Genomic DNA, 17,781 nt, shown 5'->3' with positions numbered 1-17,781 from the left:
AGAACTGGCAACGGGTGGCTTTAATAAGCATGCTATTTAGTTCCATTCATATAAATCAGATTTTCTAGTTGATAAAACTAGAGGACCAAAAAGAGATTTATGATGGAATAGTTTCTATCAAAAATCATTGTCTTAAGTTTCATACCTAGATACTACTATGTAATGAGTAATACTGAGTTAAGAAAGAAAATACTCTGGACTTAAAAACTGTCAACCAAGCAAGTGATAGGAACATTTTATTCTCAAAGGAAGAAAAGTTTGGACCGTTTTTAGCACATTACTTCGGATCTGGCAATGTTTCTTACTTGTGCATATAAAAGAAGATGTAACCACTCCGATCCCGATCGCTTTGCACGGCAGCTTCTTGGATTTTAGATACCTCCAGGTCATTATAAGTAAACCACGTCTGCTTCTTAATGTCATACACATCACTAATATAATGACCTGAAACAAAGAAAGTTGAGGTTTTTCTCAGATACAAGAAGTTTGAGGAAGAACCACCTCATCTATCTTACCTTTTAACAATGTTTCTTTTTAAAACCCATTCAAGCTGGGCGAGGTAGCCCACTCTTGTAATCCCTGCACTTAGGAGGCCGAGGCAGGAGGATCGCACAAGTTCAAAGCCAGCCGCAGCAACTTAGTTAGGCTCTCAGCAATTGAAGTGAGACTCTGTTTCCAAATAAAATATAAGATAGGTCTGGGAGTATAGTCTGGAGATAGAAGGCCTCTGGGTTCCATCCCTAGTACCACCAAAACACACACACACCATTCAAAAAGCATGCATACAAGCAGGGCGTGGTGGCGCACGCTTGTAATCCCAGCATTTGGGAGGCTGAGACCGGAGGATTGTGGTTCGCGGACAGCCTCAGCTACTTAGTGAGGCTCTCTGCAACTTAGTGAGACCCTGTTTCAAAATAAAGAATAAAAAATAGGGCAGGGGGTGTGGCTCGGAAGTCAAATGACCCTGGGTTCCATCCCCAAACCTGCAAAAAAAAAAAAAAAAAAAAAAAAAAAGCATGCATAGAGAATTAAGAAACAACTTTTTCTTGGTGGTACTTGGAATAGAACCCTGAGGCATTCTACTTCTAAGCTACACCCCAGCCCTATTTTATTAATTAATTAATTAATTATTATTTTTGTGGGTCTGTTGCAGAGGGCCTAAGTAGCTGAGGGTGTCTGCAAACACCCTCCTGTCTCAGCCTCAAGTGTGTGCCACCATGCCTGGCTAAGAGACAACTCTTATTATTATTATTATTTTTTTGGTGATACTGGGGTTCCTGGAAGCCCTTCTACCTCCGGGCTACACTCCCAGACCTATATAATAATTTTTTATTTTTGGAAACAGGGACTCTTAAGCCAGCGGGGCTGGATTCGAACCAGCACGATCCTCCCATCTCCGCCTCCCAAGCAAGGGGATTACAAGTGTGTGCCAACACACCCGGCTGGACAACTCTTATTTTGCTCAGAGGCATTTAGGTCATTTTTTTCTTTCTTTCTTTTTTTTTTGGTGGTACTGGGGTTCCTGGAAGCCCTTCTACCTCCGGGCTACACTCCCAGACCTATTTTTACATTTTTATTTGGAAACAGGGTCTTCTAAACCAGCGTGCGCGGCTGGCTTCGAACCTGCGCGATCCTCCTGTCTCTGCCTACCAAGCGCAGGGATTACAAGCGTGTGCCACCACGACCGGCAATTTTGGTCATTTTTGAATAGGAAAGTCAAAGCAGCTATACCCATGAATATAATCCACATTGAGTATGATCAAAGATTTTAAAGTTTTTCTTGTTGGTGCTGGGGAGTGAACCCAGGGGCTTAGCTAACTATGAGCTATACCCCCAGTCCATTATATTTTTTGAAATAGGGTTGCATTAAATTGCTGAGGTTGGTCTCAAATCTATGATCCTCCTGTGTTGTCCTCCCAAGTACTGAGATTACAAAATGTAACTTGATGCCTTAGTTTATTTATTTATTTATTTTTTTATGTGGTACTAGGGATTGAACCTAGGGGCATTCTACCTGCGAGTTACACCCTCAGCCCTATTTTTTATTCTTTATTTTGAAACAGGGTCTCACTGAGTTGCAAAGGGCCTCACTAAGCAGCTGAGGCTGTCCACGAACTGTGATCCTCCTGTCTTAGCCTCCTGAATGCTGGGATTACAAGCGTGCGCCACCATGCCTGGATCTTACCTTTTTATTTTTTTTTTTTTGATGCATTCAACTTATACTCACAAAGCTAGGCAAAGAGCAACATAACAAGGGGAAAATGCTGAAATGATGGCCAGTTACCTGAAGAAGAGGTGCTACCAATGTGACTGACGACACTGATGAGCCGATAGGAGTGAGGGAGATTTCCTGTCTGAAAAAGAGAAGTGAGCATGACTCTTCATTTGAATAAAAGCAAAATACTGACTTTGAAAATTTTATTCCAGGCTGACACAGCTAAGAGTCAGTGGAGGTCAGACAAAACCCAGTGGTCATGCTATTCATGGCCTTTGGCCCAAGAATTCCACCCTTGGCTGGGCTTGGTCGCTCACACCTGTAATCCTTGTACTTGGGAGGCTGAGATAGGAGCATGTCAGGTTTGAAGGCAGTTTTAGCAAGTAGTGAGACTCTCATCAACTTAGTGAGACCCTGTTTCTAAATAAGAAATAAAATCAGGCTGGGGGTGGGGCTCAGAGGTAGAATGCCTCTGGGTTCAATCCTCAGTGTCTGTTGGACACACACACACACACACACACACACACACACACAAAATTCTACCTAAGATTTTATCCTAACAAAATTAAAAAGAACACACACACACACACACACACACACACACACACACACACCTCTATCCTCAACTAAGAATTTATCCTAACAAAATAAATTAAAAAAGTGTATCAAATATCTGTAAAAATAAAACATCAGACTAACAATATACCCAGTAACAGCTGACATCTGTATCTTGCATATCAATTTTATATAAATTATTCAATTATAAAAAAAGGTAGGTCAGCTGCTGGGTGTGGTGGTGCATGCTTGTAATCCCTGCGCTTGGGAGGCTGAGACAGGAGGATCGCACAGGTTCGAAGCCAGCCTCAGCTACTTAGTGAGGCTCTCAGCAACTTAGTGAGACCCTGTTTCCAAATAAAATAGAAAATATGTCTGAGAGTATAGTCAGGAGGTAGAAAGCCCCTGGGTTCCACCCCCAGTACCAAAAAAAAAAAAAAAAGTAGGTCAGCAACATGATATTTTTCAAACCCAAGTGAATACACCTAATAGATACAACCCCACAAAAAGTTATGTTAAAAGGTATTGGACAATAAAAATCAAGAAAAAGAGTTGCTGTCTTGCTGTAGGGATTATGAAGGAACTTACACGCCCAGCCAAATATATATTTTTTAAAGTTATTAAAGCCAGGCATGGTGGTGCACGCTAGTAATTCCAGTACCTGGGAGGCAGAGACAGGAGGATCACAGTTCGTGTACAGCCTCAGCTACTTAGTGAGGCCCTTTGCAACTAAGTGAGACCCTGTCTCAAAGTAAAGAATAAAAAATAAGGCAGGGGGTGTAGCCTGGAGGTCGAATGCCCCTGGGTTCCATCCCCACACCCACAAAACAAACAAACAAACAAACAAACAAACAACAGGGGGTTGGGAGGCTTGGTGTGGCATGAAGGTAAAATGCCCCTAGGTTTAATCTCCAGCATCATACACACATGTACACTTAAAAAAAGGAAAAATAATTACATATTGTTAGTAAAAAATAAAGAAAATAAAAGTGAGACATGATAGTCATGAACTGTAGGTACAACTATAGGGTAAAAATTAGGAAAGGAATCTAAATGTAAATTGAGAGCCAGGCGTGGTGGCGCATGCTTGTAATCCCAGCGCTTGGAAGGCGGAGACAGGCGCTCTAAACCAGCGCGAACCTGTGCGATCCTCCTGTCTCTGCCTTCCAAGTGTGGGGATTACAAGCCTGTAATCTGCGCCACCACGCCCCGGCCAGATGTACATAAACTTTGATGCAGTAATTTACATCTGGAAATTTAAAATAGCAAATCTAAAATACAGGAAACACTAACATCAAATATTTTTTGCACATATGTATTACAATGAAAAAAGTCAAAACAACTTAAATGTTCAAGGTTAAAAATACACTCTAGTCCATAAATAAGTTTAACAAGTAGAATGTATCTTTATACTATGACTTTCTTGGGTGGTGGTGGTGCTGGGGACTGAACTCAGGGGTGTTCTACCTCTGAGCTATACTTCCAGCTGTGTTTTATTTTTATTTGAAAACAGGGTCTTGTGAAATTGCTGAGAGCCTCACTTAAGTTGCTCAGGCTGGTCTCAAACCTGTGATCCTCCTATCTCAGTCTCCCAAGTACTGGAATTACAGGTATACACCACCCTGGCTATCGGATGACATTTTAAAGTATATGTAAACCGGGCATGGTGGCGCACGCTTGTAATCCCCGCGCTTGGGAGGCTGAGACAGGAGGATCACATAGGGTTGAAGCCAGCCTCAGCTACTTAGTGAGGCGCTCAGCAACTTAGTGAGACCCTGTTTCCAAATAAAATAGAAAATAGGTCTGGGAGTATAGCCTGGAGGTAGAAAGACTCTAGGTTCCACTCCCAGTATCACCCAAAAAACAAAACAAAACAAAACAAAAAACAAAAGTATATGCTGAGCCGGGAGTGTTGGTGCATGCTTGTAATACCAGTACTTAGAAGGGTGAGACAAGAGGACTGCAGATTCAAAGATAGCCTCAGCAAGTGGTGAGACCCTATTTCAAAATAAAATAAATTGGGATGGGGTATACCTTGTTGAACTAACAACACACACACACACACACACACACACACACACACACACACACACGTAGGAATGAGAAAAGAACATGTCAAAATGCTAATTGTAGTTGTGTTCAGATAGTGGTATCCTAAGTAAATTTTCAGGGAAAAAAATAGGGATAAGAAAAGAGACTGATGTCTCTAGCTGATATCAGAATTTGACATTTTCACCCTTTTTTTGGAACTGGAGATTGAATCCAGGAGCATTCTACCTCTGAGCTACATCTAGCCCTCACCTCCTGCCCCGTTAAAAAAAAAAATTTTTTTTTTTGGTTTGAAATAGGGTCTTATGAGGTTGCTGAGAATCTCGCTACTTGCTAAGGCTGTTCTCAAATCTGCGATCCTTCTATTTCGGCCTCCCAAGTGCTACTGGGATTATCCCAGCCCTGTTTTATGTTTTATTTTGAAAGAGGGTCTCATTAAGTTGCTGAGGCTGGCCTGAACTTGAGATCCTCCTGTCTCAGCCTCCGAAGTACTGGGAATACAGGAGTGTGCCACCATGCCTGGCGTGCTATTTAATTCTAAGGAAGCTATAGTTACTTGGTAGAACTAAGTGTAATTTAATAATGCCTTTTACTTAAATGCATGCTCCTGTCTAACATGCAGTAACACTGACACTCTGACCCAGCATACTCAGGGATAAACATTACCTCAGCATTTCTTTTTAGCTCCTCAGCTTCAGCTTCTGTGTACTCCATATCAAATATATCCTCATTTCCAGAATCCTCATCTGAGCCCAATGACTCCAGAAAAGAGTTGTTAAACTCTGAAGAACAGAAAGACATAATCTTTTCTTTTTTTTTGGTAGTACTGGGAATTGAACTTGGGGGCATTCTACCAGTGAGGGGCATTCCTGGCCTTTTTTACTTTTTATTTTGAGACAAGGTTTCAGTCCTGCCTCAGCATTCCATGGAGCTGGGATTGCAGGCATGGGTCAAATGCCCTTTCTTACCCAAAATGTCTGTGCATGGATACAGAGGACAATTAGCCAGGATTGCAGCAATGTGACATCACCGCCAACAAGGTACCATTTTTCTGACCTCAAGACAGAATGCCTGGGTGAGCCTAGCAGGGATCCTCATTTCTTTTTTTATACTACTGAGAATAGAACCCAGAGGCATTCTACCTCCAAGCTACATTCCCAGACCAATTTTATTTCTTATTTGGAAAGGGTCTAGGTTGATGAGAGTGTCTCTGTACTTGCTGAGGTTGTTCTTGAACCTGCGATCCTCCTGTCTCAGCCTCCCAAGTACTAGGTAGGATTACAAGTGTGTGGATTATACCATGTCTGGCTCAGGACCCTCATTTCTTAACTTTGCCTCAGCCAATGAAACTGTTACCCCCCACCCCATGCCCAGTCGACTCCATCAGCCAGGTGTGCTCTATACACAAAATGCTCAACACACCAAGTGTTCTATTTTTTCTGTTTTTGTGATACTGGGGATTGAACCTAGGTAGAGTCTATTTTATTTATTTTTGAAACATGGTCTCACTAAGTTGTGGAAGGCCTAGATAAGTTGCTAAGGCTGGCTGCAAACCTGTGATCCTCCTGTCTCAGCCTCTCAGGTATTGGGGATTACAAGCGTGCACTACCACACACAGAAAAATGTTCTACTTTGATCCATGTCCTCTGAGAGCTGAAGGAGAGATCACAGTGATTTTAGGAACAGAAAACAGAGCCCAGTCTCTGTGGACTCCCAGTACCTTGTCCACATATTAGTGCTGCTGAATGCCATGACTATGTGAACCTTATGTTATTGAATACTTGCTCATGACTTGGTCTGCTAACTTCTCCAGAGTGAGCTTGAAAATTTATGGAAAAACTCAAGCCACATTAAATTCTCCTAGGAGTCTTAGCAGTGGCAGTATTAGTCTTTCATTTAACAAACTATTCTTCCTGTTTGATTTTTCAAAATTAAAATGTGTATTAATTAGATATAAAAGCTAAAATCTTAAAAAAAGCAAGCTAAAGGTGAATACAAATGTTAAAATAGTGATTTCCTCTGAAAAGAAAAGGAGGAGATATGTAGGTAACTTCTAAGGTTCTACTACTGTACTTGGGAGGGGTTCAAATTAGTTATTATTATTTTTTGGGGGGTGGTACTGGGGTTCCTGGAAACCCTTCTACCCTCCGGGCTTCACTCCCAGACCTAATTTATATATTTATTTGGAAACAGGGTCTCTCAAGCCAGCGAGGCTGTTGTTATTGCTAAAAAACATATTTTATATGCCTTTCTATGTGTAATACATTTTAGCATTAAAAAATGCAATGAAAAAGATCTCCACACCTTGAAGACTTAACTCTGTAGCTCTTTTAAGGTCATCATCTTCTTTCTGCTCCCAAGCTTCCTAAAAGAACAAGAACAAAAACTAGTGAAAAGAGGTATTAAGACACATTTAATGAGGATAAAATAAGCATTTGCCAATAATGTTTTCAATAAACTTATGGATATCTGGAATGTGTCATGAGGGATGTAGAAAAGTTTTTTACTTTTTCCAACACTAGACTCTTAAAACACAACTTTGGGGTTAAAAGATTTAAATTGACTTCCTCTTGTTGGTGACATTTAACTTGCCAACAAAAAACTATTCAATGTGACATTGCGATGGACATTTCTTTTCTCCTCCCATCCTGCTCCAGCGGTGGGGATGAACTGAAGGAAGGACTGGGCACACTCGGCAAGTGCTCTACCACCGAGCCGCATCCCCAGCCCTTTCTTCTTGGTTTTTTTTTTTTGGGGGGTGGTGGTGGTGGTACTGGACATTGAACCCAGGGGCATTCTACTTCTAAGCTATACCCCCCAGCCCTTTTTATTGATTTTTTATTTTGAGGAGAGTCTTGCTAAGCTACCTAGGTTCACCTGAAACTTGCAATCCTCCTGCCTCAGCCTCCCAAGTATGAGATTACAGGCGGGAACCACCTTCCCTGGCTTTCTTACTGTATGTAGAAAATGACTAACGCACAGCAGACACTTGGCACATGCTGTTATTCCGCAGATGTAAAGCGTCTGCCAACATCATGGTATAAAATACTCCTACTATAGACAATTCTAAGCTACCCACATGACACTGAATGCAAGTTGGGAAGAAGAATGCATAACTGGTTCACATGAGCTGATCATGGGCCATCGCTACCATCACATCACTCACCTTGTCTGTGACAGCAAGGTGAGTAATATTTCCACAAGGTATTATGCACACATTTCTGTGTGCGCGCGTGTGTATGTGTATCACTAAGGATGAATGTAGGGGCATTCTACCTCGGAGCTACATCCCATCTTTATTTTATTTTGAAATAGGTCTAATTTGCTGAGGGTCTGAGGCCAGCTTCAGAAACTTAATAAGACCCTCAGCAAGACCAAGACTTACTTCAAATATCAATAAGACTTAGCAAGACCAATAAGACCTTACTTCAAAATAAAAAATAAGCCAGGTGTGGTGGAGCACGCTTGTAATCTCAGCATTTGGGAGGCTGAGACATGAGAATCCGGGTTTACAAACAGCCTCAGCTACTTAGCGAGGCCCTCTGCAACTCAGCGAGACTCTGTTTCAAAGTAAAGAATAAAAAATGGGGCTGGGGGGTGTAACTCCAAGGTAGAATGCCCCTGTGTTCCATCCCCAGTACCACTAAGTAAGTAAGTAAATAAATAAGGTTAGGGATGTACCTTGAAGGTGGAATGTCTCTGGATTCAATCCCCAGTACCAAAGCAAACAAACAAAACAAAAACCCTCCTCTCCTTCAGAAAAAAAAGATAATTCACAAATGATTAAAAAATATATAACTTTGAGCCGGGCGAGGTGGCGCATGCTTGTAATCCCAGTGCTTGGGAGGCTGAGACAGGAGGATCGCACGGGTTCGAAGCCAGCCTCAGCTACTTAGTGAGGCTCTCAGCAACTTAGTGAGACCCTGTTTCCAAATAAAATAGAAAAAAGGTCTGGGAGTATAGCCCAGAGGTAGAAAGCCCAAGTTCCATCCCCAGTACCACCAAAAACAAAACAAACAAAAAACAAACAAAAAAAGCATAACTTTGCCTGAATTATATTAGACTTTAAAATTATTTATTTTACATATTTTTCAGCACAAGTCTATTCTGTAACCAAAAGGTAAAATGACTCCCTTTCAGTTACTAAGCAAATGATGCTGATATACCAAACTAGACACTTATAACCCCTATCTTCTCATATCTGAGACAGGAAAAAGGATATATATATATCCCTTGTCCATGAAAACAGGAGAGAAGTTTCTCTTTTTTGATCCTTAAACTTTTGCAGCTGGGCATGGCGGCATGTGCTTGTAATCCAATTACTTTGGGAGGCTGAGACAGGAGGATCACAGGTTTGTAGCCAGCCTCAGCTACATAGTGAGGCCTTCCACAACCTAGTGAGACTAAGAATAAAAAAATAGGGCTGTTTCAAACTAAAAAATAAAAAATTAGGGCTGAGATGTGTGTAAATGCCCCGGGCTCAATACCCAGCACCACAAAAATAAAAAGATGAAAACAACAAAATGAAGTAAACAAAAATGAGTAAATTACTACATAAAGCAACGAACAGATTAGTGTTCTAGTACCAAAACCTGAAAATCAGATTTCAAATAGTATTTCTGAGAACTTTATTTTCAAATAATTTATAGAATTCTGGGTGTGGTAACACAGCCTTGTAACTGCAGCTAATTGGGAGGCTGAGGCAGGAGAACTGCAAGTTTGAAGGCCAGTCTGGGCACTAATAAGACACTGTCTCAAAATAAGATAAAAACAGCCGGGCGTGGTGGCGCATGCTTGTAATCCCAGTATTCAGGAGGCTGAGACCAGAGGAACGCGGTTTGTGGACAGCCTCCGCTACTTAGTGAGGCCCTCTGCAACTCAGTGAGACCTGGTTTCAAAATAAAGAATAAAAAACAGGGCAGGGGATGTAGCTCGGAGGTCAAATGCCCCTGGGTTCCACCCCCAGACCCTAAAAAAAAAAAAAAAAAAAAAAAGATAAAAATGGCTGGAGATGTAGCTCAGTGGTAGAGTGCATGCCTTGCTTGCACAAGGCCCGGGGTTCAATCTCTAGAACCACAAAGAAAAAAAAAAAAAGTAGGAAATAATATTCTAAATCAAAATGATCAGAATTTTATAATTCTGATAGGGTGGCTCATGCATGCCTGTAATCTCAGTACTTGGGAGGTTGAGACAGGAGGATCACAGGTCCAAGACCAGCTTTAGCAAGTTAGTGAGACTCTCAGCAATCTAGTGAGACTTTGTTTCAAAACAAAACAAAGCCAGGCGTGGTGGTGCATGCTTGGAATCCCAGTATTTGGGAGGCTGAGGAGGAGGCTCCAGGTTCCTGGACAGCCTCAGCTACTCAGTGAGTCCCTTTGCAACTCAGTGAGAACCTGTTTCAAAATAAAAAATAAAAAATCGGGTTGGGGGAAAGCAGGGCGTGGTAGCGCACACTTGTAATCCTCGCGCTTGGGAGGCTGAGACAGGAGAATCACACAGGTTTGAAGCCAGCCTCAGCTGGCTTAAGAGATCCTGTTTCCAAATAAAATATAAAATAGGTCTAGGAGTGTAGCCTGGAGGTAGAAGGCCCCTGGGCTCCACCCACAGTACCACCAAAAAAAAAAAAAAAAAAAGGCTGGGGTATAGCTCAGAGGCAGAATGCCTTTTGGTTCAATCCCTAGTACTCCCCTCACAAAAGCCGTAATATATTAAAGATAAAAATCATAGTATGTTGGCTTTTCCTACAGTTTACAAAATAAAGTGGGAATGGGAATAATCTCTAATATCATATTATCATATTTTGTTTTAGCATGCAATGAAATATACAGTATTGAATATAATAAAAAACAAACTTTTTTTTTTTTTCAGTATTGGGGATTGTACTCAGGGGGCATTCTACTTCCGAGCTCATCCCCAACCCTATTTTTTTTTCTCTTTATTTTGAAAGAGGGTCTAAGTTGAGGAGGGCCTAAGTAAAGTAGCTGAGGCTGGTCCTGAACCTGTGATCCTCCTGTCTTAGTCTCTCAAGTACTGAGATTACAAGCATGGGCCACCATGCCCAGCTGCAAGAATACATTTATTTTCCTCCCTCCCTCCCTCCCTCCCTCCCTCCCTCCCTCCCTCCCTCCCTCCCTCCTTCGCGGTACTGGGGGAACCCAGGGGGTGTTCTAACTCTGAGCAACACCTCCCAGTCCTATTTTTTATTCTTTATTTTGAAACAGGGTCTCACTGAGTTGCAAAGGGCCTCACTAAGTAGCTGAGGCTGTCCTCGAACCGATCCTCCTGTCTCAGCCTCCCAAATGCTGGGATTACAAGTGTGCGCCACCACTCCTAAGAATATATTTTCTTTCTTTTTTTTGCGGTACTGGGGATGGAACCAAGGGGCATTCTACTTCCAAGCTATATCCCCAGCCTTATTGTTCATTCTTTATTTTGAAACAGGGTCTCACTGAGTTGCAAAGAGCCTCACTAAGTAGCTGAGGCTTGCTGAGAACCACGATCCTCATGTTTCAGCCTCCTGAATGCTGGGATTACAAGCATGCGCCACTGCGCCCAGATAAGAATACATTTTCAAAATAGGAAATACTAATATTCAAACCTAACGGAAGTTCCAGTTTTTTTGTGTGTGTGTACCAATAACTTACTATATATAAATCATCTGGAACAATGCTGGACACATAGTAAGTATTCAGCACATGTTAGTGATTACTGTTTTATTGCTTGGGAAATACAGGCATGGAGAAAGCCGCACAGAACATCTCTTACTTGCTCTTGAAGGCTCTGGGCCAATGCTTGCTGAAGCTCTTGCTCTTCCCTTTCTCGTTCTAGATCATACTGCTGGAGCCAGTCAGCCTCTCCCTGAGAGCCTTCTGGAGTTTTGTTTTCTTTATTCTCATCACAGTCTTTCGTTATCTCAGTAAAAGTGGCAGGACCTATGGAAGCAGAACATAACATTATTTTGGAAAATTCTATCTAGTAAACGAAAATTTTTGAACTAGAGTGACATCTACTGTTCAAAAGTAATTTATCTTGGGCAGGCAGGGTGGCACGTTTGTAATTTCCGTGCTTGGGAGGTGGAGACAGGAGGATCATGTAGGTTCGAAGCCAGCCTTGCTGGATTAAGAGACCCTGCTTCCAAATAAAAAAATACAAAATAGGTCTGGGAGTGTAGCTCAGAGATAGAAGTTTCCAGGAACCCCAGTACAAAAAAAAAAAAAAAAAAAGGGTAATTTACCTTAACCTCATCTAAAACTTGACTGGACACTGGATTCCATTTTACTAAATTAACATCAGTCTCTCCTGTCTTCGCTCTCTCTGTCTCTCTCTCCCTTTCCCTCTGTGTGTGGTACTGGAGATTGAACTAAGGGGCGTTCTACCTTTGAACGATACCCAGCCCTTTTTATTTAGAAACAGGGTCTCACTGAGTTGAAGAGGGACTCACTAAGTTGCTGAGGCTGGCCTTGAACCTGCACTCCTCTCCAAGCCCCCAAGAACTGGGACTTCAGGCCTGTATCACCACACCTGGCTATTTCATTTTATTGTGGTACTGGAGATTGAAGCCACGGGCAATTCATTTTTTTAATAGGGTCTTGCTAAAGTGCTTAGGCTCCTCCTGTTTTAGCCTCCCAAGCCAGTATTTGGGATTACAGGTGCACCACTGCACCTGGTTACGTCAGGGCTTCTCAACCTCAGGACGATTAACAATTTGGGTGAGAGCAAGCTGTTTGGAGGGATAGTTTGGCTTATGTATTATAGAACTTTAGCAGCACCACTGGCCTCTACTTAACGTTAGATGTTCAGCAGTACTCCGCCTTTTCCAAATGTGACATCTAAAAATGACAAGCTCTGCCCAGTTGTCTCCCAAGGGGCAAAACTGCCCTTAGCAGAGAACCGTCTATAGCAATGGTTATGAAACTGATCACAAGAAGCACACAACAATTAAGGATACCGGAAAACAGATATCCATATCCATAGGTCTTAGTGTCACATGATCAAGAAGAAATAAAGTACTATTTAGAGTAAATGAAATGTAAACCACTGGGGTTCAATCCTCAGCACCAAAGAGGAGGGAAAAATACCAAACCACACTTAGATATATTTTAAGTCAAGAGTACCAAGTAGAAAATAACAAATGCAAACTGGGCATAGTGACACACATTTGTAATCCCAGTACTTGGGAGGCTGAAACTGGAGGATCACAGGTTCAAGGCCAGCTTCAGATGCTTTGTGAGGCCCCCTGCAACTCAGTGAGACCCTGTTTCAAAATAAAGAATAAAAAATAGGGCTAGGGGTGTAGTTTGGAGGTAGAATGCCCCTGGGTTCCATCCCCAGTACTGCAAAAAGAAAATAACAAATGCTACAGGGAGCTAAGAAAAAGCTGCACCCTGCATTTCTTTTTCCTGTTTGTTTCTTCTCAATCTTTAGACTATGGCTAGCTAGGATAAACAGAACAGTCATGGCACTGGTCTGGTTATTTGACTTATGTGAGCAATGACATTTCATTATAGTTTTTAAGATCACGAGAGTGGGAAAGAAGAGAATTCTTTTTGTGTGTGTGTGTGTGTGGTACTGGGGACTGAACTCAGGAGCATTTTACATCTGAGCTACACTCCCAGCCCTATTTATTTTAATTTTTATTTTGAAAAAGAGTTTCACTAGGTTAATGAGAGTCTGAATACTTGCTAAGGTTGTCCTCAAACCTGCCATCCTCCTGTCTCAGCCTCCCAAGAACACCACACCCAGCAAATAATTCTCAGCTTAAAATTTTTTTTTTTTTTTTTTTTGATGGTGCTAGGGACTGAACTCAGAGGGATTCTATCTCCAAGCTGTATACACTAGCCCTACTTTTTATTTTTTGAAGTTTAGAAAAAAACGTGCTGACGGTGGCTTTGAACCTGTGTCTTCCTGTATCAGCCTCTCAAGTATTAAGATTACAGGTATGCACCACCATGCCTGGATTAAAAGGCAATTCTTACAAAACGAATTAACTGGTCAATGAGAATTACTTTTACACATTCATATTATAAAACTATTTAAGTCTTTACCTGCCCTAATATTGCATTCTAGATAATTTTCAAATACAGTTAGCTCTGAAGCTTATAGCATTGGGTTTAAACTTGAAATAACAACTAGTTATTATATCAAAGTGCTAAGTATCTATCATTAAAATCAATGTTGAATATTCATTAGAAAGTAAAAGAATCTCAGAATGTACTATATTACCATAATATATTACACCATTATTATTTGTTATGGACTGGGATCGTAGGTGCGTACCACGTGCCCAGTGATGATTAAGTTTTTTTCAGCACTGGGTAGGGGTGTGCAGGGGCCGTCCATCACCGAACTGTGCCTCCAAGCCCTTCTTTTAAAATTTTGAAACAGGGCCTCACTGAGTTGCAATGGCTGGCCTTGAACTTGCAATCTTCCTGTCTCAGCCTCTCAAGTACTAGGGTTATAGGCATGTGACATCACATCTGGCTGATGATTAGGATTTCAAGTGGAAGAAAGAACTGGGGGCAGAGGCTGCTAATTTTGACGTATAAAAAGCATTACTTTTTTTGTGTGATCCTGGGGATTGAATCCAGGGCATTCTACCTCTGACCTATTACATCCAACCACTTTCCTTCTCTTGAAACAGGGTCTCACTAGGTTGCTGAAAGTTGTCACTACTTGCTGAGACTGTCCTCCAACCTGCGGTCCTGTCTCAGCCTCTCAAGGGCTGGGATTATAGGCATATGCCACCATACTCGGCTAGCAGCATTAATTTTATTATCCAAACATAATTTTTCAAAAACGTGATGATAATTTTTCTTAATCAATAATTTTCAGCAGCCAGTATATCAATTTGCCTCAGACAATCCTAAATTATGCTAGTAATTAATCCATGTGATAACAGATAAGATGAGACAATATATATATATATATATATATATATATATATATATCCACAAAACAAGATTATCAGACTGATACAGAAATGATTACAAAGACAAATATGGTCACATAGGAGTAATCCACTTTTAAGAAATGTAAACAAAAGGTCCTTTTTTTTTTTTCAGCACTGGGGATGGAACCCAGGGATATTCTACCTCCGAGCTACACCTTTAGCCCTATTTTTTATTCTTAATTTTGAAACAGGGCCTCACTGACTTGCAAAGGGCCTCACTAGGTAGCTGAGGCTGTCTGAGAACTGTGATCCTCCTGTCTCGGCCTCCCCAATGCTGGGATTACAAGCGTGTACCACCACGCCTGGCTCAGGATCCATGTGTTAAACTTAACAATCTTATACTGAATATATCACTTGCCTCTTTCCTATACTGACTGAAACCTGCTCCTTTTTTAAAAAACAGATACCTGAGGAATACTTTTTACTTCTCTTTTTCACTTACTCCTTACCTCAGATAAATTATTTCATAACTACGTCTAAATACATCCATTTTTATTTGCAGGCCAAAACCTTGGCTTAGGACACCATTAACTTTTTGTTTGGGCTTTCACATAACTTTCCCAATCAGTCTATTATGATTACTGTGCTTCTTCCTAACTTATGTTTGCTCAAAATGTCTAGTAACTTTCTAATGCTTTTGAATGAAAAGTCCAAGCTAGGCATGGTGGCACATGCCTATAATCTCAGTACTTGGGAGGCTGAGGCAGGATCACAGGTTCGTAGCCAGCCTCAGCTACTTAGTGAGACTCTGCTTCGAAATAAAGAATAAAACATGGTGGCGCACAGCACAGCTGGCTTAAGAGACCCGGTTTCCAAATTTTAAAAAAGTATAAAATAGGTCTGGGAGTGTAGCCTGGAGGTAGAAGGGCTTCCAGGAACCCCAGTACCACCCAAAAATAAATAAATAAATAAATAAATAAATAAATAAATAAATAAATAAATAAATAAATAAATTAGGGCTGGGGCTGTAGCTCGGAGGTGGAATGCCCCCGAGTCCCCTCCCTGTTATCTCCCTCTCCACAGAGTGGGAGAGAGCGGAGATCAGCCATAAGAAGCTTTTGATTTTTATATTAAGTGTACTAAGAAGTCACAATAAAATTTAAGTCTTATCATGACAAGGTCCTGGGTTCAATTCCTAGCACTTCAAGAAAGAAAGAAAAAAAGAAAAAGAAAAAGAAAAAACCCCCAAGCCGGGCGTGGTGGCGCACGCTTGTAATCCCGCGCTTGGGAGGCAGACAGGAGGATCGCGCAGGTTCGAAGCCAGCCGTGCGCGCTGGCTTAGGAGACCCTGTTTCCAAAATGAAAATGTAAAAATAGGTCTGGGAGTGTAGCCCCGAGGTAGAAGGGCTTCCAGGAACCCCAGTACCACCACCACCAAAAAAACAAAAAACAAAACAAAACAAACAAACAAAAAAACCCAAACACCTTACCTGTCTCTATGACTACTTTGGGCGTCTCCGTTTCCACAGTGCCTGGATTTTCAGGCATTTCTTGAAGATCATCTTCTGCAAATCCAGTGTCTGGGCTGCTGGCTGGCTTATCATCATCTTCATGACCGAGTGCTGGTGAAGCCTCTTGGTTGCTGATTTCCAACACAGCTGCTAGGAGCTCTTCTTCACTCATTCTGCCAGGCCCCGAATTTTCCACTTCGGACTTATCAGGTTCTACTCTGCATAACTGTGAATCCTGAAGAAGGTAGTTATTTTTGAGAGGATACCAGAATGTCTACAAATATAGTACTTTTTTGTTTTTGTGCGGTACTGGGGCATTCTACCTCTGAGCCACACCCCTACTTACACCTAGTTATTTTTGTGTGTGTGTGTGTGTGGTATTGGGATTGAAATTCAGGGGCATTCTAACTAACTCTGAGCTGCATTCCTAGCCCTATATTTTATAGAGGGTCTCACTAAGTTGCGGTGGGCTTCACTAAGTAGTTGAAGTTGGCCAAGAACCTGTGATTCCCAAATGCTCAGCCTCCCAAATGCTGGGATTACAAGCATGTGCCACCATAGCCAGCTATTTTATTTACTTTTGAAACAGGGTCTCGCTAGGTTAATGAGAGTATCACTACGTTCTAAAGCTGTCCTCCAACCTGGAATTCTCCTATCCCAGCCTCCCAAGTACTGGGATTACAAGTGTGTAACACCACGCCTGGATGGCTAAAGTGGGAACCTGATTTCTAAATATTTCTTTTCTTAGCCGGGCGTGGTGGCGCATGCTTGTAATCCTCGCGCTTGGGAGGCAGAGACAGGAGGATCGCGCAGGTTCGAAACCAGCCTCGCGCACTGGCTTAGGAGACCCTGTTTCCAAATAAAAAATGTAAAAATAGGTCTGGGAGTGTAGCCCGGAGGTAGAAGGGCTTCTAGGAACCCCAGTACCACCAAAAAATAAAATAAAATATTTCTTTTCTTTAATCCTTTTGTTTATTGTAAAATCAATAACTAGCCGGGTATGGTGGCGCATGCTTATAATCCCTGCGCTTGGGAGGCAGAGACAGGAGGATTGCGCAGGTTCAAAGCCAGCCATGCTGGCTTAAGAGACCCTGTTTCGAAATAAAAAATATAAAAACTAGGTCTGGTAGTGTAGCCTGGAAGTAGAAGGGCTTCCAGGAACCCCAGCACCACCGAAAAAATAAAAAATAAAAAAATCAGTAGCTATTTTGGGCATGGTGGTGCATGCTTGTAATCCCAGACTTTGGGAGGCAGAGATAGGAGGATCTGGGTTTGCAGCCAGTGAACTACTTAGTGAGGCCCTTTGCAAGTCAGTGAGATCCTGTTTCAACATAATAAGTAAAAAAATAAGAGATGGGGTGTAGCTCATAGGTAGAATGCCCCTGGGTTCCACCCCCAGTAACACACATGGGGGGAAAAAGATCAATAACTAGTATATAAATTCAGTGGCAAATCTAAGTTTTAAAAAAATAAATACAACTGGACGTGGTGGCACACGCTTGTAAATCCCAGCGTTTGGGAGGCTGAGACAGGAGGATATCACAGGTTCGAAACCAGCCTCA

At 41.7% G+C, this 17,781-nt stretch overlaps 1 protein-coding gene across 2 annotated transcripts in view; it reads right to left on the bottom strand.

The window, feature by feature from the left end:
- USP37 (ubiquitin specific peptidase 37) overlaps positions 1 to 17,781 on the bottom strand; it is a gene marked incomplete at its 3' end in the record, with an annotated part of 80,080 nt that overhangs the window by 280 nt on the left and 62,019 nt on the right. For both annotated transcript variants that reach the window (XM_080689273.1, XM_080689274.1), the window contains 6 exons: positions 16,199 to 16,454; positions 11,585 to 11,751; positions 7,124 to 7,184; positions 5,486 to 5,601; positions 2,285 to 2,354; positions 306 to 444 (listed from right to left, as the gene is read on the bottom strand). In XM_080689273.1, the coding sequence (XP_080545399.1) occupies positions 306 to 444; positions 2,285 to 2,354; positions 5,486 to 5,601; positions 7,124 to 7,184; positions 11,585 to 11,751; positions 16,199 to 16,454 (809 nt within the window). The remainder of the gene's footprint in view (positions 1 to 305; positions 445 to 2,284; positions 2,355 to 5,485; positions 5,602 to 7,123; positions 7,185 to 11,584; positions 11,752 to 16,198; positions 16,455 to 17,781) is intronic.

The sequence above is a fragment of the Muscardinus avellanarius genome (assembly GCF_963383645.1).
Source record: "Muscardinus avellanarius genome assembly, chromosome: 2".
NCBI classification, from domain to species: domain Eukaryota; kingdom Metazoa; phylum Chordata; class Mammalia; order Rodentia; family Gliridae; genus Muscardinus; species Muscardinus avellanarius.
Note: the sequence above shows the minus strand (reverse complement) of the source record. Positions and strands in the feature narration are given on the sequence as shown.